Below are 19,744 nucleotides of genomic sequence, written 5' to 3'. Positions count from 1 at the left end.
GGCATTACGTACCCTCAGTTTTGAGGGACCACTCGAAATACAAAGATATTTTGCACACTTTGCTTAGTAATGTTGAATCTTACCAAGAGTAGTTAACTGCGCGATTAAGTCACTGGCAACGAACGATTACGTTTTTTACTTTTTTCTCTTCTGTTTGTATTCTTTAAAACGTCAAATCGTTCGTAAGTTTTTTATTACTGCTGCTGTAAGGTAACTTATATGGTAGTATTACATCAAAAATAGAGATAGACTGTGGAATAATTGATAATATTGCCAATATAGCAAATGAATAATAGTAACATGGAATGCTTGTCAGAATAAATGAAGACGAGCCATGTGAACAATGAAAAACATCGCCATGAAAACATTTTCTTACTCGAACACGTCGTCGCTTTCTTATAATAACAATTACAATGTAACGTTATTGGAAAATACAAATCAGTGTAAAAGTGACGAGAAGGAGGCTTTAGTATTTTTGGAAGAATTTCCTTCAGGATATATAGGTACTGATGGCTAACAACAAAAGTAAGTATGTCTAATACTAATTCCATATGTTGGCTTTTTTGTTTCTTGATCTCATTTCTTGCTCGTATTCCATTGCTTCTACCACGGCTTTACGTTTTTTGGGAGAATCGATATGCTGCTTTAAACGCTCAAGGCTGGTAGTAGGCTTCTTTTTGATGTCTATGAGTGATGATTCTGGTTTTCCTTTATTCTGCTTGCTTTTTTTCATAGTAATCCTAGGTTGTCCCGCTTGGCTCATTACATCTCCTTCCAGCAGTTGCCATAAATTATTCATAACTTTAGGGTCAGCTTTTTTCGATTTTGGATCATAAACTGTATCGTCGATTGGATCATTTCCTTGCATAGTTGTCGTCGATTGTTCCGAAGCGGTTTCTCCATCCAATGGTCTTCCTAGTTCATCTCGTGGAATAATCTTACCGTGGAAAGGGCATATAAGAAGATCTCTCCGTGGACAAAGCCCACCATTGTGTAGTGGATGCCGGCAGATCTATAATTTTATATCGAAAAATGGAGTTAGTCCTTTCCCCTGGTATTGCATTATAAACAATATTAACCGTTGATTTAAATAGTATATGTATACCGGCAGATCAGTGGGAACTTTTGATTTGTAATATACAGGCCTTTTACGCAGCTCTTCAAGTACATGCTGAGGAATTTCATTTGTACCCTCACCTACCCCCATGAATCGATGGCTTCTTTCTATACCACTAGTATTGAACTGTACTTTATCTTTATCCCAATAATAAAGATCATCACCCCACTAAGCTTGTCAGGCTGTTAGTGAAATGAATTATGCTCAGATTTTATATTAAATCTGTGTTTACCTCTACAACTGGAGCGCGCTTTAATAACTCTAAAGGATGCAATGAAAAGATGGTCAGCTGCATGTTCATTTGTAAAGATCCCAAAATGGTATAGTATTACCTTCCCGTTTATCATCCATTTTCTGCTTTCCTTTGTCAGTTATCTGCACACTCCTTCACATTCGAATGAAGAAAGTTACTACATATATATTACCATTTTATCGTTCATTTTGCTTACTCTTCATCATTAATTATCATAGGAGCACCACTATACGTCGGATCCTCTATCATCTGAGGTTCGTATGCCAACGGAAAAATTCTCTTCATCGGCGGTAACTTGGTACTGCCAACGGCCGCTGTAGATCTTTCTTTAGACGTGCTTGCTAAGGGCTTCACCTCTACTTCCTCAAACAATTCATCTACAAACTCATCATCTTCCTCTTCTGACTCAATATTGTCGCCATCGATGCCATGGGCCTTACGGTGTTTAACATCAATCCCCAAGCTTTCCGCCTTCTGCGTTGCTTCTAAAAGCCTACTTTTCAATTTGATCAATTTTTTCACAAGTTTTTCTTTTTCAGCTTTATCCTGAATTAATGCGAGCTTAGCCGTGTACTTCCGTAAGAGCTATTGATATCAGAATGAAACTAATATATCACTTACTGGTATTTCTATTCTAACTAATGTGTTGATCCAATTATTGACCTGATTGATATGTTTTGTCTTCAAAAGAGTATAAGCTTCACGTAATTGGTCGAAAATGATTGCATTGTCCTCCGTTTCATGAATCTCTTCCCTCAATGCTTCGTCAGACATATCAATCGTTATTGTATATCGACTAGATCCCAATCCATGTTCCGCAATATCCTACAGATTGTACAAAAAACAATTAAACTAATACAGGCGTTTTCAAAAAGTTCTTCATTACCTGTTTGTAAGTATCGGGGTTTATGCTTTCGTTCGCAGTATCCCCACGAAGTAAAGCGTCGAAATCAGCCTCATCCGTGCCTGTAAATCTTGGAATTAGAATATCAAAGCATCCTTGCATGCTATTCAAATTATCCAGAATCAATTCTGTATGCTCTTCAACATCAGCCTTTAACAATTCATAGCGATTTACTTGAAATGCTTTCTTTCTCGCCTATTAAGGAGAAAACAATTAATCATAACTCACTATATCAATAAGTGGGTACAATAATCCAACACGCGAAGTCAACTTTACACTTTTATCTGCTTTGCTACGGTTTTCAGAATGTATTGTGTTTAAAGACGTACTGCCAACAATATTATTATCCAGTAAAAACTGGTACGAAATACCGATTTGAGGGTATTTATCATTGAACTTTAAGAGCCAAGATCTGATCAAAGCAATTGCATACTCTTTAAGTTTAGTTGCAAATTGAGCTGGTGGTGGCAAAGGCTGCTTGCTTTGTGCACCAATAGTCAATTGAATGAATAAGGGAAAGTCATCGGTTAACAAACGTCTGAACAATTTCGAGCGCTCAAATAACTGTTCAATCAATTGTACACAAGAATAGCGTATCTTTTCAATGCGTCCACCCGAAAAATTGACATATATTTTAGAAATTACGGATCACTATATTAAGCTCTTTAACATAATAACCAACCTGTGCATGCTTTTTCTTTAATTGTGCCATAATGACGTGGAATGCACATTCAACTAAGAGATCTGATCGTTTGCAAATAGATTTTATACTCTTCATTTCAATTATGAAAGAAAAGGTCCTTTATGAATGAGTTGGCTCATACGAGTTCAATCGACTTAAATAGTAAATGCACCTTTAAACGAGTTGAATCTAACAGCCATTCCCCAGCTTCAGTAATTTCTTTGATTAACTTGCTCAAGACTTCCCTTTCATCGGCGTTCATTGAGCAAAAACAAACTTATGGCAATGACAAAAAGAGTAACTTCCGCAGCTGCATAAATGCACAAACATTTTATATCTAAAACTTTATTTCCCGTAAATCGATCTATAAAAAGTTCAGCTTACACAGCTGTATTACTTTAATTTTTCAATGCATCCAGCGTATGATACACTTTCTCATATACTGTAAAGATGATACCACCAGAAAACTATCAATAGAAAGGCATTATATCAGTCAAATCTATATTGCTTTGTTTGGTGGTTTTTCTGTTTGGTTCACTTACGATAAGTCTGACGAGACGTGGTGTAGTTCCTTTCCAGAGTGAGAAAACACCATTCGCTTTTACCACCTTGGCAATACAGTCCAGAGAGTTTTTATACAATTTCTTGGCATCTAAACCTTGCATTCTTGTTTTCACTACATCCAAAGGCATTGTTGTATAAACTGTAACAACACCAGCTAATGCACCAGCAGCAAACGTATGCGTGGAAGGCAATGGTTCGTCGCCTTTTCCTCGCCATGATTGTAGCATAGATTTGAAGGAAGTATAACAACTGAATCGCACTGCACTATTTGCACCTTGTTTTGCCATGACAGGACCTAATCCACGGTAGATACCCCCCATTCCTTCTTCTGCTATGATCATTTTTGTGCCGTGAACTAATCCTTTGTATTTTGGTGTTCCACTGTTCTTATCGTGAATCATTTTTGTTTTGATGGTTTCTGAGGGTGTCACTACCAGAGCTCCCTCTGTCATACCTGCTGCAAGACCTGCTAGCATACTACGGAAAGGTGTGAGTTTACCATTGTCATCTCGCAGTGCGTTAGCGAATTGATCATATGACAAGAATCGGACGCCTGCTTTAGCAGCATTTCCTATTGCCAAAGCGGATACACCAGTATAAATAGTAAGGAGACCCTGCGTCCTTACAATTTTAGTGAAACAGTCAATGGGCCCTTTGAAAATTACCTCTCCTGGATGGAGAGTGCCACCAGCTTGCAGTTGTAGGCGAGTCTTGACGTATTCTGTGGGGTATGTTGCCATACCTTCAACGGCACCTCCTACGCTTCCAGCAAATAATGATAAAATGGGGTCTTTTGATTTTTTGTCGGATGAGGCCATGATATTTTGGATTTCTTCACAACGTTTTCCTGGTAGTTTACTTGATAAAACTGATGATGGAAGAAAGATGGGTAAAGGAAAGGCCAAAATGTAAAAGATATTTAAAGCATGATTGTACATTCTGCTGGTGAGTTCGTTCCACCTTTTAAGAGTTTCTATATAAGGTAATTCTGATTAGATGTACTACCCATTCAAATTGAAGAAATAAATATAAAGAATACTGTGGGGTTGTGAAAAATACAGTTTCTCCTAAAACCTTTTCAAATCTATTACAGAATAAACAGTACAAGATTGTTGAAGAAAGGGAATATAATTACGAAGTTTTGCATCCAAAGCAATAGGGCTCATTGCACACACTTAGGACCAAGAGCAAGCTAAGGATAGCTTCTAAGAAACTGTTAAGAACCAGAAGCCCTCAAATTTATATTGGGTAGAATGACGTGCCAACTGTGTTCGGGCTTATATTATATCTAAAGTGCTACAACAAGCTACTACAGAACAAGCTCAGTATAAGCATCATAACTGACTGGGCATTAGAAGGTTATAGCTCAGTTGACGAAAACTGCAACGCCATATATTATTCCCATTCTCGTAGTTAAAGCTTTGACATTCCCATTGAACGTTACTTCTTTGTTGTGTCTGGTCTGGTTTAAGTATCTCTGTAAGCTGTATCATTTCATACATCATCAACCAGCGACAATTGTCTCAGCTATTACTAATTCATGCCCAATCAAGAGTCAGTTTCCTCTTTCGGTGTTCTTTCCTTTGATGGTTTCATTGTTCGCTGGGTAACTAGCATCAAGTTTGAACTTCGTCATTTATGAGATACTTGTTGGTAGTCAATGATTCGACACAGACTGATAATGCAACTCACTGCACGGTTTAGCGATTTTCATTGTGTCCCTCTGAACCCCAAGTAAAGAGGAGTAGCGACTTTCAGATAAATAAACCTTCTCATAACTAAAGGAATAATTTGTTCGTGACTTATTTTGGAGCCGTTAATATAGCTTCACTGGTATAAAAATTCAGTTAATGGTCAGCAGTTATAACTTGTATAACTAATATATGTGCAATAATTATCGTGATCCTTGTATTGCGAGAGTATTTACATGAAGTAAGGCTTGATTTGATTCGGTATCCTCTTTGAAGTATTTTTGCTACTACCGCTATATTTATAGTGAATAATTATGTGTATCTATCTTTACACAAAATCAGAATACCAGTGTTTTCTGTCCACTTCTCTGGTATATGACTTGTTGTTTGATCTTTTGAAGATAAACTCTATCCTTTTCTGAGTTTTAACAGGCCCACTTATTGTTCACTTAACTATGTATTTCTCCGCAACAATAACTCTAATAGTTATGCTTTCGATTGTCCAAAGCAGAGGTTAATAGGAAATTCGTACTCTGTTTGAATCTTGTTACGTAAAGGTTAGGTTTATAATGTGTACAACTTCAATGTTCTCACGGAACTGACTTTCAATATGATTCGAAAATGGGTAATGTTGAGCCTGACATGTGTTTGTGTAAAACTACATTACATGAATATGTCTTTTTAGTACGACCCAGTTTTTTTTTTAAGTTTTTTCTTTATAAAGAAAAAGAGATACGTGAAGACAGTGGTCAAAAATCGTTCAATTTTCATTTTTATTCTTCATTTTCTTCAAAATACTACAATTCCATTATTAGTCGCAGCGATTACCTATTGGTATTTCAATAGGATTTATGAGCGAACACAGATCAAGTAAATATAGTGGCGGACAAAACACGAGATTATAGTACCAAGTGAATTAACAGCCGATTATTTATTCTTCATTGGATCTTTGCAATCGTTGAGTACCTAAAGTGGGTTTCGGTAATCGAATGTAAACTCGAAAACCTATCTGCTGGCTGGATTGAATCAAAGCCAGCTAAAAGTTCATAGACGTATTTGCCTCCAACAGGTAATTGACATGCAGTACTGACAGTCGAATACTGAGCAGCAGAGACTTAAGCTTCCGGCACAACAGAATAAATGCGTATTTGCCAATGTTTGACGCGGTTGAAAACAATACTAAGTAAAAGATTCAGATCATTTTTGATTATTGAATTGGTTGTCTCTATATTTAAAACAGTTGCCGTCTTTTTTCTTAGCCTTGTTTGACCGTTTAGAATCTTACGCACTGTTTTCTGTATAGTCCTCTTCAATTTTTTTTTTCTCTCAAAGTACTCCTTTCGTTTAAAGTGTCGTATTTGAGGGTAGATGATATACAAATATTAAAGATATAATTCACTTTATGAAGGATAAAGATGAACTATACAATATTGCAAACCAGAAATAATTAGAAACTACATAAACTCTAATATATGAGAACCGTGAATTAAGTGTTGTGTTTAGTTGACAGCATCATATGAGATGTGGAGAACTCGTACACAAATTTTACAAGATCCTCACACCTCATTACTGCTGAAATTATACAAAGTAGAGTAGGAAACGAATATAGAATAAATGATGATTCTTATATGAGATTAGCTACCTCGTATAAGGCTGAACAGGTTGTCATTTAGGATATATAGTTTACTTATTTTGCTATAATACGTTACTATATGTTGTATCGATGAAGGTATCACTGCTGAATATTACATAATAAAACAGAAGTACGCTTCGTTATTGATAGTTATAATTAAATGGCAGGTTACTTCACGTGCATGATCTATTGGACTTCAGAAGGCCCCTTTATTCAGATCAAGTTTTCTACTACTTAAATACTTTTCTATTCTAAATTACAACATCCGCTATTTTCACTAAATTATTGCACACCACCTTGAGTCGCTCAGTTTATATCATTTTTCTTATTTGTACTCCGTCCAATCATATTCACTTCTTTAATTCACGTGACTGAGTTTTAATTATTCCTTATGTTAATTATATTTTATTATAACAAAATATGTGGAGAGATGGCCGAGTTGGTCTAAGGCGTCACGTTAAGGTCGTGATCTCTTCGGAGGCGTGGGTTCGAATCCCACTCTCTTCACTTTTTGTTAAGTTGTTCGTGTGGTGTGTATAGCTTTTCCATTTTTTTGTTTAATGTTGAATTGTGAGTTTGGAATTATTCGGTACATTCTAAACAGTGCTGAACACCTATTCCTCGAAGAAGCAGTGTAAGTGTCCTGCAGAGGAATGGTAATAGCATTTGCATTGTAGCTTTTATAGAAGCTCTTTCCCTCACTATTCATTTATCACTTCAACTCTATGCTCCATAGCCTATGTTTTTCTTCTCGTTGAAAAAATCGTATATGAATATAAACTGACGTGTTTGGTGAGATAACAACTACAATACTCGAGTACGTACAACCAGATAGAGAATACATTCCACTATGGTTTATCTATATTGCAATTAATATAGGTTATGTACAACATATAATGAAATGCAGGCCTAAGTATAATAATCACACATCAACCATCTGTCCCTGAGATTAGTGACTAGCATACGCATCCTCAGATAAGACAATTCCCATTAAACTTTACAAAGTAAATAATCTTTCTACTTCATCTGAGAAACAATAGAAACACTTGAGTTCATAGGCATCGACTTATAACAGTTATCAATTTCAAATAAGCAAATGCAACATAAACCGCAAAAAAAAAGAAATGAAATTGTACGATTAAAATAGGAAGGGTAGAAAGATATGTTAAACTTCCAACGATTATCAATTTGATGTTGTTCTATCTTATAAAGACATAATTGATACATTTAATAAGGAACCGAGAAGAACGAAAAAGTTGAAAAGAATAATACAAGGAAGGTATACAAAAACTACAATAAATAGCTAAGGTAAAGGATCGGTGAAATACAGACTATTGAAGATTTATTTCGTTCACACAGCAGAAGATATCGTGGTAATACTACAAGCAAGCATGTTAAGCAGATTTATGTATGTTCTACAGTCTGACTTGTATTATATAACGATGTTCCTTTGTTATTATGATGTTAAAAAGATATCTTCGTGCCTTTATAATATGTAATATTTGGTTAGTCCCTGTTTTCAACCATAATTTTATACGGGCTAAAATGGCTTATCGTATAGATTGCTAAGCAATTCAATGAAGGGAAGTTTTAAGCTCTCTAGAAGGCGCAGTTTGCTTGTTGGGGTTAATGACATGATGGCTCGAAGTTTATCTTGCTGATTCAAAATATATTACAAAAAGGTACAGTGTAATGGCAACCTAACAACGCAGTGTCTAGATAAGACTTATTTTGCTGATGTAATGGTTTTGTAGATAGAATTCGTTGTTCTTATTGTTCATCTGATATAAGCTGTAGTTTATTTCGGGTCATTACGTATTTCAAGCTTTTCCATGCATCTTTACAAAAGTCTCGTATATTTTTGATAATCTTGATCCACATATAACCATGCTGAGAGATCGCGCTATTCTTCACTAAATCAGCCAAACTAGCCTACTCTTCTATATTTTACTGAGAATTTCTTTTCAAAAGTCATGATGCTCTCACTCAAATGTCTTGACACAAATTTCCATCATTCTAATCAGTTAAATGCGATTTTATGAAAGATTTGAAAAATGTTGACTAATTTGGAATTTAACGAGTGGAAGATATATAAAATTTTCTGATGTCTAATAGATAAACTGACTACCTTCAATTATATGCTTTACTTAAATTTGAGTATTACCCTAAACCGTCTTTTTATAAGTTACTCTTCACTGAAAGCCCATCTTATCTTAACCGCCTATTTCAGTTTCTTTTTTTTTTTATTCTTATCTATTTATACGGTCTACGTCTTGTAAGTCAGTGTTCAAAGCTCCTCGTAATATCAGCGAATATTTTGACTTCAGCAGACGAAGCACTTGATGAATGGGTTTCTTTTTTTTTTATTCTTCAGTCTCTAACTCGATATATCTAAGCGTATCCAAAATATAAGATTCTTCTTCATCGAAATTCTTACGTATGATAGTCTTAGTAAAATTAGGAAACAAAACATCGGTTTGGTTAATGTTCAGGTTATCAAAAGTACTGAAAGGTATGACTATATCATACCGAATTACTAACGGCTAGGAAAGCTATATAACCGTGCAAAAATCAGTATTTTGCTATTTTAATGATAAAGAGATTTATTGCGATAAAATAAATCATCGCATAAAATTGACAGCCTGAAGTTGACAAGTAAAGCATCTTCATCCATAAAAAAACATTGAAATAGAATAGGTGTTAGCTGCCTGGTTGTTGTACATGCACAATGAAATGTACCAAACTTGAAGAAGGTACTATTTGAGGGTTGAAATTGCAACTTTATAGACTCAGAAATCAAGTAGAGCCAACTAATACTATCATCATACGTGGTAAAGGCTATCTAAGGTTACCCCCTGGAAATCTTCTAAGTATCTGCTGTAAACATATTATGAGTACGTAGCTTATCTATTCTAAGTGTTCATTACAGTACACAGTATAATGATTTCCTTTACATTTACGGTAATTGCCCACTATCGTAGAGCACTTTGAAAGCAAATGTCCCATGTTGAAGTGCAATTAATAATGTCACCGCAGCGACATTACATAGCACTTCTTTTCAACAGTCATAGCGGACTGTTCGATTTGAAACTGATGAGCATAATATTTGCTTTCCTTTTCTAAATGAAAGAATCGCATGCTTCTCCGTTTTCCCTAAGAAAATATACCCTGTATTTTTGTGTGCAAAATCCCGCCATAATTTTTGACAGCTGCTCAAACGCAATTTAAAGAAAGAAAAATGTCAGACTGTTGGAATGTAGCACCTATGTCCTTTCAAAGCCATTAATTTCATTTTGGACAATATTAAGAGAAGTTAAGCAAAAGGATGACGTTATTTGATTACTAGTAAGCTTCGAAGAACACATTCGAACAAATTTACGTTACATGCTAATATGGTGGCTGAACTGATACCCTTGCGTAAATCACCTTTAGATGAATAATTGCTTACTTCACTATAAATTCTTATTGTAAGCAGTTTTAAGACTGCGAATATACTTAAAAAATTATTGCGAATTGAAGAAGAAGGCAACGGCGTCCATGATATGTTATAATAGCGAGGATTTCCATAAGTTTTGGTTGTATGTGCCCAGTAATTTGCTGTTCAAGGGATATTTTGTTTGTTTACCATGTTCTGACTCATCACATGCAAGATTGAAGTCCGCAGAAATGAAGAGAAAAGTGGAAACCTTTAGAGAGCTGCAAAACGGCTGGTTTTGTAATTTTTCCCGCCATGTATTTCGCAGAAGCGTACTTCAGTATTCAACCCAGGAATTCCATAATCAGAATTATCAAAGTTACATCTTATCTGTCGCGTTTCTCGCGTTTATCAAAGTTACACAAAATCAAAAAATGTCAATGCTGTTAGTTTGCGGATTTCCGATTCAGTAAATCGAGATTGGATCCACTAAGTTTGCTCCCAAATAGTACGTTGAGATTTATCACACTGCTGAACCCTAATATGGTATACTCTGATGCTTGAAATTCGCTTGATTTTTTTTTCCTATTTTATGTCCATCCTCCAATATAGCACCTATGAAACGTTGTTTATGACAGCTTACAAAGCTGCTACCATTTGCTGAAAATCTTGTAGTTTGAAACATGTCGTTGATTCTGCCGGTACTTTTTATGTTACGGAATGGTAGGAGTTTTGAGGGCAATATAGCTGATACATACGTTCCTTGATGCGCTTAATTGGCGACAATACCCGATATATTTGACCTGAAACGAGATCGACAAAAATAGCTATAGGATTCAAAATCTAAAGTCATTGTTTCGTGGTTTCATGAAAATGCGGATGGTCAATACTGAATTTTTTTTTTTTTTTCCATGCAAAATAAGTAACTATAATTTGATATATCTCTCCTACATCTCTTTTCGTTTCTTCACCCCTGCCCATTCTGGCTTTAAGAAAAAGTAGCATCTCTGAATAATCTGTCCATGCTGCAACAAGAAATCGCCGGATTAGATTTTGATAGATACCTTAGTGTTTCATCAAACCCTGTTCATCATCCAGAACCACACCATCCCGATTATTTCCACAACCATCATCATCAACAGCAACAACAACAGCACCAGCAGCGCGTAATGTATTCTAATCAGCAGCCTATCATTCAACGATCTATTGAACCAACTGAATCTTCACGCTCGATTCCTACGCCCATCGAATACCTGCCGTCACAAGTGCAGCACAATTCGAAGTCGCCCATTGAGGTCATCGATTGGTGTTTCAAAGAACAACCACAAAATATACACGCAGTTCTGGCTACAAGCACATCACATCAACCCTCAATTCAAAAGCTTCACTCACCAAACCATTACGCCTATCCCATCAATCAACAAAGCGCCAGTGCCTTTCCTTCTGGGCAACAAGATGGTAAACCTTCGATAGCAGCTCAACACTTACCGTCATCCTCTATGCTAAACTTAGGGCAGCAGAACATTGCTTTTACTCCAAGGAACAGTATAGTCAACGATAACAGTATTAGCCTGTCAGGCATTGAAAACGGAACCGGTGAAGGTATGAGCCAAACACCTGGGCTTATGCACGCTAATAGCTTGCCGACTCCTGTCTCGGATATGCTGCCTGGCACTCCTCATTCGCAGTCTTCTTTCCATTCAAACGAATCATGTCGATCGCCTTTTAACAACGATAACACTTACAAGTCCCCAAGCATGAATCCGCCTACAACACTTAAAAACGCGTTTACAGCGATTGATCAATGGAAAAAAATCAAGCAAGACAATTTAATTGCAGGTAAAGTAAGCAGCAATCGTTACTCGTTTTTGTATCAAAAAGTTAATTTTAGTTTTTTTCTCTTACTGGTTTAAGACAATGAAATAGCACCATGGAAAAATGCAGTAGAAGATCGTCGAGAATCTGGTGCAACCAATGCAACTGATATGGTAGCAGCTACAATAGCAGCTGTCAAGGCCCGTTTTTCCCCCGGTGCAGCACCTGTGAATCCAAACCGACAGTTTCAAAAAGTAGCGCATAATGCAATTGAGCGGCGATACCGTAACAATATAAATGACCGCATTCGTGATTTAAAAAACGTTGTTCCCGCATTATATAAAGCAAATGTTAAAGAAAAGAAAAGCAACAGCGCAGGAAGTAATGGCGAAGAAGACGATAACTCTTCCGACGATGAAGATAGAGATGATATTGGCGAGATCATTGATGGAGTGGAAGTTGCTCGAAAATTAAACAAAGCAACCATTCTGCTAAAGGCGGTGGAATATATTCAGCATCTCAAACATACGAACGAATTGGCTGAACGTGAAAACCATGTCCTTCAACAGCTTCTGTCTCAAATGCCCGGCGGTAACGAAGTACTTGCTCGCTTCCAGGTTCAAAAGAACGAGTTTCAGCAGGCTGAATATCAAAGATTAATTGCTGAACGGAGGAGTGTTTTAGAGCAAGAGAAGATAGAACGGCAACGAATGCTTCGTGAGCGCGCTGCTCAACGTGCAGCGTTAGCAGAATTGATTCCGAAACCTGAACGTAAGCCCTATCGTCGCAGAGCAAAAAAGCAGCAAGAAAAACAACAAAAACCCAAAAACCATGCACCTTCCAAAAGACATGCGTTTAATTCCAGTCTCAATAATGAGGAAAAGACATTTGCAACCCATAATTCTCCTTCTAAATATACCGTTATGTCCACAACAGATAACCCTACCAAGCCAAACGAGCCCAATGTAAATAACGAAGGCGCAACACCATTCAGAAACTACATTATATCTACATCAAATCAGTCGCAATTAATCCATTAATATATGCTACCCGCTTTTAAGCTGGAAATAATTGCGCTTTAGTAAGCATACCCGAACTACACAATTGGTTTCATTCTTAACAAATTAAACTAACTTAATAAATAATGACATTGTAGTTTCTTCCATTGCATACCTATACACTCTTTCCATGCAAAAGACGTTGTTTTATTGACTGCTTCTCAGCATCTTCCCGTGACATACACTCCTATGCCTTATGTTTGATATACCCTATTTTGCTCAGTTTGATACTCTGATGCTCATCAAACTCTAGTTATCCTTCACATAGTCTCTGTAAGAAATCAGGACTTCTTTTTCTATTGTCTCTTTACTCAGATCACAATGTAAATACACATTTATTCAATTTTTTTCAGGCCCTATATACAAACAATAAGCTATTGTATGCCATTATTATCTGCCGGACCGATTTGTAAAATTGAAAATCTTCTTGGATGATGATAAAGTTGGTCGGCCCAGTCCTAGTCTTCTCTTCTTTGTAGGCACGCTTTGCGCGCTTTGCATTGGTGGAGTTGAACCTGGGGAACGAGATGATGACGACGAGTCCGGAGAAAGAGATATAATTTCTTCATCATTATCCTCATCTTCATTATTCAAATCAAACTCTATTATTTGCTCCTCTTCCTCCTCCTCTTCTTCATCTTGCGCCATATCAATTGCGCGTTTTGTAGAGATCAGAGAAGTTTGATCTCTGCTACCGATACCGTCGACGCTTACGTCTTGTTCCTCTTCTGAAGATGCTTCATCTTCTGAAGATGAAGGTACTAACTCTGACGTTCTGAATCGTTGACCTGAATTGGTTGTTGGTATAATTGGTCTTTCACGTCTTCTTTCTTTACTCTGTTTGGAAACACGTTGCTTTTCCTTTCTAATTATTCCCGAGGTTGACGAAGTATCTGTTTCAGCTTGATCCGATTCTACATCGTCCCCTTCTTCATCGCTTTCTATTTCACGCGGAATCTAAATTGACAAAACGATTATACCTCCTAATTTAGTATATCGGTTTTTCGAAACTTATACTCTCTTCTTTAACCTACCTGGGAAGATACTTCCGCACCATGAATATCTCTATGTTTCAAAGCACCTGTAGATTTTACAGATAACGTGTTAAAAGGAGAGCATATCTGTCTAAAATGCAAAATCGTGTATCAACATATACGTTACCCATAAAGAATGCAGATGGAGGTATCTTATTTTCGGTCAGCAGCATTTTTACTTGGTATATCACAATTTCTAAAGCCTTTTTTAAAGGCGGTACATATGCAGCTAAAGTTACATCTTTCAACACTTTGACATGAGAGCAGATAATCTTTTTTTTTTTTTTTTTTTTTTTTTTGGGGGGGGGGGTTTCAACATTGAAAGAGTAACCCGTGGTTTCAATAAGCGAAAATCTCAGTATAAAGTGTCATAAAGGTTTCAATTTAGCGAAAAGCCTAGAGAGCGATTATTACCTGCAACATACGAGTGCTCGACTGGAAATCTTTGAAAATACTTATGATGTCGTTACTGTAAGCCTTGAAAACACGCGTAAAGTAGGGTATGGAGTACTTTGTGAATTGCTCCACAAAGAGTCGACTGGCTTTCAACAAAACTCCGAGCAGTAGGCGTTGCTCCTTTGTTTTGATATGATTGGTAATTCGTTCGAATACTTTAACAATTCGAGCAGTTTGTACTATCATCACATCAGGAGTTAGCTCAGCATCTTTCAATAATTCAAGTGATTTCACAGCTTGACTGAGAATCGCCTTTTGCAGTAAATGCAAAAGAGTAATAGAATGAGCGAGAGTTACCGATACTGACCATAATATTACTCGTTGTTTACCTGATAATGCTGCAAAACCGTATCCGCTTTTAGTAATGGAAATTCATCTAAAGCACCTTCTGCCTCATACTGAGGCAATATAGTGTCTATAAAATTGTGCATTAATGACAGAGGGTCATCACATAACTGAATAAGCTGTTCAATCATGTAGGGTATCTCCTTCTACAGTACAGGGAAGAATGTATCAGCCTCCTTTTCTTCAAGATGTCTCAATTTGGGTGCCTTTTTTACCTTAATATCTCGCCAATCAAACCAATCAGTTGACACTATATGAGTTACTACTCTCAGGGCGTTCTCTTTTGATTTCGGTGTGTCAGAATCTTCATAAGACATCATCAATCGTATTGTTTTGAATAGTACAACAGCGGTATTTGCTTGCGGCACATCTGTGACGAAATTGGATAAATATTCAGTTGCTCTTTCAGTGTCAAGTAATGATGGGTCATTAGATTGCTGCTCCTCTTTCAACAGTCTCTGCGCAATGCCAGAGACAAGATTCTATTCCAGATAGTCTGCAGGTCAGCATAAATGAAGTTTTGTTAGAATACTACATGTATGGACTCACTTGCAATATATTCAGATTATCTGGGTTCTTCAAATCTTCCCATTGAAATAATTTGTAGATTATATTGAAAATTTGAGAAATTGTCTTGACTAGTGTTTCATGTCCCTATGCGCGGCATAAATAGAAGATTTGAATGAATCACTCACCATTATCGTTCGATCATTTAATTACCTCCACTCGTCCAGCCTCAATAGCCTATATCAAAATATTCAGTCGAGATGTTTTAAAAAAAGTGATATCTGTACTACTTACATTTTGCTGGAGGTGTACGTATAATCTTTCCAACGTGTGCAAAATGAAAGGTAAATAAGATACGATCTAAAATATTAGAGTTAGACAAACCGCCTTGTATATGAGATCATTCGGATGAAGAGCCAACCTTTTCCATTAAGTGATGATTACTAATTCTTGAGAGCATTGCTGTATTACTGCTTGTATATTTATGTTCGGCTGCTACCTTCTTTTTGCCAAAGAATGTAGGAGTGGTTGGAACAATCTTACTGTCCAGCTTCCGGTTGAGATCCTCTAAAATGTAACTAATCTCCTCTAGCTAATGAAAGCATGTTTAGTATCTAATCGATAAACACGATTGTTGTGAAGGCGTACCATCATTTTATCGGTTTCATTCTCTAATTCTGAATTGTATTTGAACATCTCTAGAATATTAAGCTGAAAGAATTGTTTTGAACCTTTCAGCGTCCTCTTAGCGGCAAGGTTTGGTTGTTTTAACTTACGTCAAAAGGTCTCAAGTACGGTCTTAAATCATCCATCGAAGAGAAGCTCAAGTTATGTGACGCCTTAGAGTCCCTCTTCTGCACCTTCTTTGTGATGGACGTTGGTTGCTCTACAGTACTCTCCTCGGTGGCATCTTCAGCAGTGATAATCTGTGTACCTCTATTCATATCGGCAATATCTTCAGTGGCAGTAGATAGGGTTATATGGAATTCTAAAGGTACGTAGGTAGGTAATTGTCGCATCAACTGATTTAATGAGTTTTCCATGCACAAAATACTACGTAACCGAGCTATTAAGCGCTCCCGAAAATTTTCTTCCTCTGAATACATAAACGCGTTCAACAGCTCTCTAAACCTATCTCAAAATGAGCCATATTAAACGATGAGTTGTCACCCTTGAGTCTTATAGTGCGTAGAACTAACCAATTAATTGTATAGAAAAGCATATCACAAGCATATTCAGTCTCGTCAGCAGAAAGATCTTCTGTATTCTCTGCATTAAACATAATGATGCTGCAACCGAATAAGGCATCTACGTCCACTAAACTTCCATTATTCAACTGCTTCTCGCAACTTTGCATCAAATTGAAAATAGAGCACATTGGAACCACCTTGGCTTTTTTGAGTTTTAAATTGGCATCGTACATCAATTCATACATTTTGACAGCAATTTGATCATTCTGAAAATTTCAAGTGTTTTAGAACCAAAACGAGCTCTAGAGCATGATTCTATCACATAATATAGGCATACCTCTCCATCCAAATTCATTTTCAATTCAGGTTGCAGATTCAAGTGGTGCTCAGAATTCACTTTTTGTACAAAGTCCAAAGCATCCTCTTTTCCTACCACATAGAACTCTATGAAATCAGAGGTCATGTTTTCTTTAATCCACAGTTCCAAACGCTCGTCCATATTGCCTTCACAAACTATGTGCGACAGTTCATCATAAATCAAGGCTATACAATTTGGGTATTCTTTGGCGTATCTTAAGGCTGATTCAAGCAAGTTTATCGCTTGGGTTAAAAGAGGGTGCCTCATAATCGGTTGAAAAGAGGATGTTTGAGTACTGGAACCAGCTGCTCTATTCCTGTCGGCGCCGTTACAAAGATCGTTCGATCCCAACACTTTCACTGCTGATAAGCTGGCTATAATACCGATATTTTTATATTTTTCTCGTGGGTTCGAAAGTTGTTTTCTGATAATTGTTTGAATTTCTGACCAAAGGTTTGCTGAGCCATCCGCTGCGTTTCCTGTCTGTTGTCAAAGCTTTTTAGTTACCATTGATTCTTTGAAAAGAATGAAATAAAAAAAATAAATACAAGATTTGGTCTTGCTTTTTCATACCGTCAATGCAAGCAGGCTAAAGATATCGAATAACGTTCGAATCTGATGTTCATTTAGATTGTCTAAATACTCCAAGATCCCTTTGATAAATACACTATATCCAATCACATTTGATGCATTCATTTGAACTAGTTTCAGGAGCACATCTAAAGCTGTGTTAATTTCTGCTTCTATCCCACTTCCTATATGTGTGACTAAAGCACCAATGATTTCCTTACCAACAAAAAAAAAAAAAAAAAAAAAAAAAAGATTTCAGTCTTTCTGATGGAACGGGGATTTACTGTCATTCACTTGAAGCTGTACCTGTCTGTAATATGCATCCGCTGACTGAAATAAACTGAGATAAAGAGCAGCAGCACATGAAGAAATACTGTTGTTTTGTTGGCATGACCTCAGAAGACTCTCAGCTAGCGTGAGTAATGTGTTCCAATAGCTAAAGTAAAACATGTAGGTGTTGGGATAAGATCTTTCAAGAAACTTCATTATTTTCTATAGCATTACCCGGATATACCGTCAGAATGATAAAGAATGGTTTGTTCAAAAAGGGATGCTGTCAATTTTCCTTGAACAATTTTCTTTTTTATAATATTCTCGACCTTCTTCTTCATCGAAGTCATTGAGCATAGAATAATCAATACTAACATGTCGATCAGCTTGTGTTCTCGCTATGTTTTATCCAAAGACAATAAGTGGGTTGTTATTATGTCGAGTACTTTAGGTTATCCAATCATCTTTACCTGTGAGTGCAATGCAACGATAGACTTCAGCCATGAATCGCATACAAATCTGTGAAATTGTAATCCAGTTTTGATGGACTCTAAAATCAATGCTTCCGGAGTGTCCTTTACTGCTTTTTCTTTTGACTGAGTACTCTGTTCCTGTATTTTACCCAGCTGTTTGAAATCCAACTTTTGTCTTATCTCAAGTACAACCCAGTCGACTGTTTGCGGTGTAACCGTCTGCAACAAGAATTTGACAATGACTGGTAGAGCATCTAACTCTACTGATACGAGCCGTTCCAATACAGTTTCTCTCACATCTTCCAAGCCTTCAGAATGGATCGTTAAATTGGACAAAGCATCCAATACAGGAACCATCAAGTCTGTGTTTTCGCTCATTAGCTCTTTTAAGTAGACTACAATAGGCTGCTCATAAAAACCCGTGTAAGCGAATTGTTCAAAGCTTTTTCTTATTCCTTGCGAGAAGCCGCTTACCTTATGTTCAGAGTCATTTACAATATCAGGAAGAGATGTTATGATCTCATGTTGAAGACTCGGTGTTGTGATTTGGATAATCTGAAAGAAGAGAGAAAAAAAAAAAAAAAAAAATGGCTGTGAATATAGAGGGGCCTATCTATACACACAATGTCAATTGAAAACTTGCCTCCATTAACTTTTCCGTCAATAATTCAGGTTGAACGATATAATCGAGCCATCTTAGCTGGTGTAGTATCAACCGAGACGTACAAGAACTTGAGGAGCTATCAAGACAAAAAAAGTTCAGGTCAAATAGCTCTCGTCTTTCTTTTGTTAAAAAGGTGGTCTATTGCATCTTACTCATGTTCTAACTCATCATAAAACTCAGGGAGGCGCTCAAGAAGGTAAACAATCAACTCAGATTGAAGTGAGTCATTAGAGAGTAGAGTTCTAAAAAGACTCTCTGAACTAGAAGTTCTTTGTATGTAATAGACTTGGTTAACAAGTTTGAACGTGTAGGAAACCTGATGAAAGAGGGAGAGATTACCGGTTGGCTTTGGGAACAGTGTCTGCAAGCTTGGAAGGTAGAAGAAATTTCCTAAAAACAGATGGATCTTCAATGTATGTTTGAAGCTCATCGATCAACTGATCCCCCAAGCCAGGTTGACTACGCAGTTTATTGTCTAGTCTTTTCCTAAACAATACAGGTTCAACATCTGTTTGATATCGTCAGAACAAAATTGAAGTATAGAACGAAAGGAAGCATCCAAATGCAACTTTACTGAAGATAATGGTCGAGGATTCACAGTCGCATCCTAATTCCGTGAACAGCTGAACTATGCTCATTGTAAGATCTGCGTTCACTTTGACGATCCCAAAGTTGAGGAATTCGTCTAAAGAAAAAAATAATAATGGACAAGTAAAATCGAGAAAGACGCGTTTTCTTCTTGTGT

General features: G+C 36.8%; 5 protein-coding genes and 1 non-coding gene across 6 annotated transcripts; 2 read left to right on the top strand and 4 right to left on the bottom strand.

The window, feature by feature from the left end:
• Positions 1 to 128: 128 nt before the first annotated feature.
• On the bottom strand, positions 129 to 3,242 carry BDF20DRAFT_842327 (uncharacterized protein). Its single transcript, XM_053079494.1, has 10 exons — positions 3,129 to 3,242; positions 2,957 to 3,046; positions 2,551 to 2,871; positions 2,257 to 2,469; positions 1,992 to 2,195; positions 1,567 to 1,916; positions 1,450 to 1,502; positions 1,350 to 1,378; positions 1,106 to 1,285; positions 129 to 1,012 (listed from the first exon to the last, which is right to left on the bottom strand). Exons 1-10 carry the CDS (start codon positions 3,216 to 3,218, stop codon positions 542 to 544), a joined length of 2,001 nt encoding a protein of 666 aa, XP_052940297.1. The 5' UTR covers positions 3,219 to 3,242; the 3' UTR covers positions 129 to 541.
• A 112-nt stretch (positions 3,243 to 3,354) lies between these two features.
• On the bottom strand, positions 3,355 to 4,338 carry BDF20DRAFT_903915 (mitochondrial carrier domain-containing protein; the record flags this gene model as incomplete). The annotated part of the gene is made up of 2 exons (XM_053082956.1): positions 3,355 to 3,423; positions 3,499 to 4,338. The coding sequence occupies 2 exons, from the start codon at positions 4,336 to 4,338 to the stop codon at positions 3,355 to 3,357; spliced, it is 909 nt and encodes a 302-aa protein (XP_052940296.1).
• A 2,930-nt stretch (positions 4,339 to 7,268) lies between these two features.
• Positions 7,269 to 7,351, top strand: BDF20DRAFT_t19. Its single transcript has one exon. It is a non-coding gene; the product is annotated as a tRNA-Leu (tRNA).
• Positions 7,352 to 11,281: 3,930 nt separating this feature from the next.
• Positions 11,282 to 13,114, top strand: BDF20DRAFT_908853 (helix-loop-helix DNA-binding domain-containing protein; the record flags this gene model as incomplete). The annotated part of the gene is made up of 2 exons (XM_053083525.1): positions 11,282 to 12,098; positions 12,174 to 13,114. The coding sequence occupies 2 exons, from the start codon at positions 11,282 to 11,284 to the stop codon at positions 13,112 to 13,114; spliced, it is 1,758 nt and encodes a 585-aa protein (XP_052940295.1).
• A 408-nt stretch (positions 13,115 to 13,522) lies between these two features.
• On the bottom strand, positions 13,523 to 16,852 carry BDF20DRAFT_903914 (Fanconi anemia protein FancD2 nuclease-domain-containing protein; the record flags this gene model as incomplete). Its single annotated transcript, XM_053082955.1, has 13 exons — positions 13,523 to 14,089; positions 14,167 to 14,213; positions 14,294 to 14,438; positions 14,581 to 14,874; positions 14,952 to 15,113; positions 15,183 to 15,449; positions 15,517 to 15,621; positions 15,688 to 15,711; positions 15,769 to 15,834; positions 15,896 to 16,066; positions 16,123 to 16,185; positions 16,251 to 16,605; positions 16,674 to 16,852. The coding sequence occupies 13 exons, from the start codon at positions 16,850 to 16,852 to the stop codon at positions 13,523 to 13,525; spliced, it is 2,445 nt and encodes an 814-aa protein (XP_052940294.1).
• A 737-nt stretch (positions 16,853 to 17,589) lies between these two features.
• BDF20DRAFT_812394 (Fanconi anemia protein FancD2 nuclease-domain-containing protein) lies at positions 17,590 to 19,424 on the bottom strand (the record flags this gene model as incomplete). Its single annotated transcript, XM_053076780.1, has 7 exons — positions 17,590 to 17,808; positions 17,899 to 18,028; positions 18,097 to 18,260; positions 18,333 to 18,740; positions 18,955 to 19,075; positions 19,152 to 19,207; positions 19,356 to 19,424. Coding segments are annotated over 7 exons (1,167 nt in total), but the record flags the coding sequence as incomplete, so codon positions are not given.
• Positions 19,425 to 19,744: the final 320 nt, after the last annotated feature.

Source organism: Mycotypha africana (genome assembly GCF_025528875.1).
Source record: "Mycotypha africana strain NRRL 2978 chromosome Unknown BDF20scaffold_1, whole genome shotgun sequence".
Classification (NCBI taxonomy): domain Eukaryota; kingdom Fungi; phylum Mucoromycota; class Mucoromycetes; order Mucorales; family Mycotyphaceae; genus Mycotypha; species Mycotypha africana.
This window is presented reverse-complemented; position numbering and strand designations above follow the sequence as displayed.

What these genes read in the sequence shown, in the direction of transcription:
- BDF20DRAFT_842327 (XM_053079494.1), bottom strand. Translation starts at nt 3,218, where the DNA reads ATGAACGCCGATGAAAGGGAAGTCTTGAGCAAGTTAATCAAAGAAATT. An exon ending in TAAAGAAAAAGCATGCACAG is followed by an intron (nt 2,872 to 2,956) that starts GTTGGTTATTAT and finishes CGCATTGAAAAG; the next exon opens with ATACGCTATTCTTGTGTACA. An exon ending in ATGATAATTAATGATGAAGA is followed by an intron (nt 1,503 to 1,566) that starts GTAAGCAAAATG and finishes TCGAATGTGAAG; the next exon opens with GAGTGTGCAGATAACTGACA.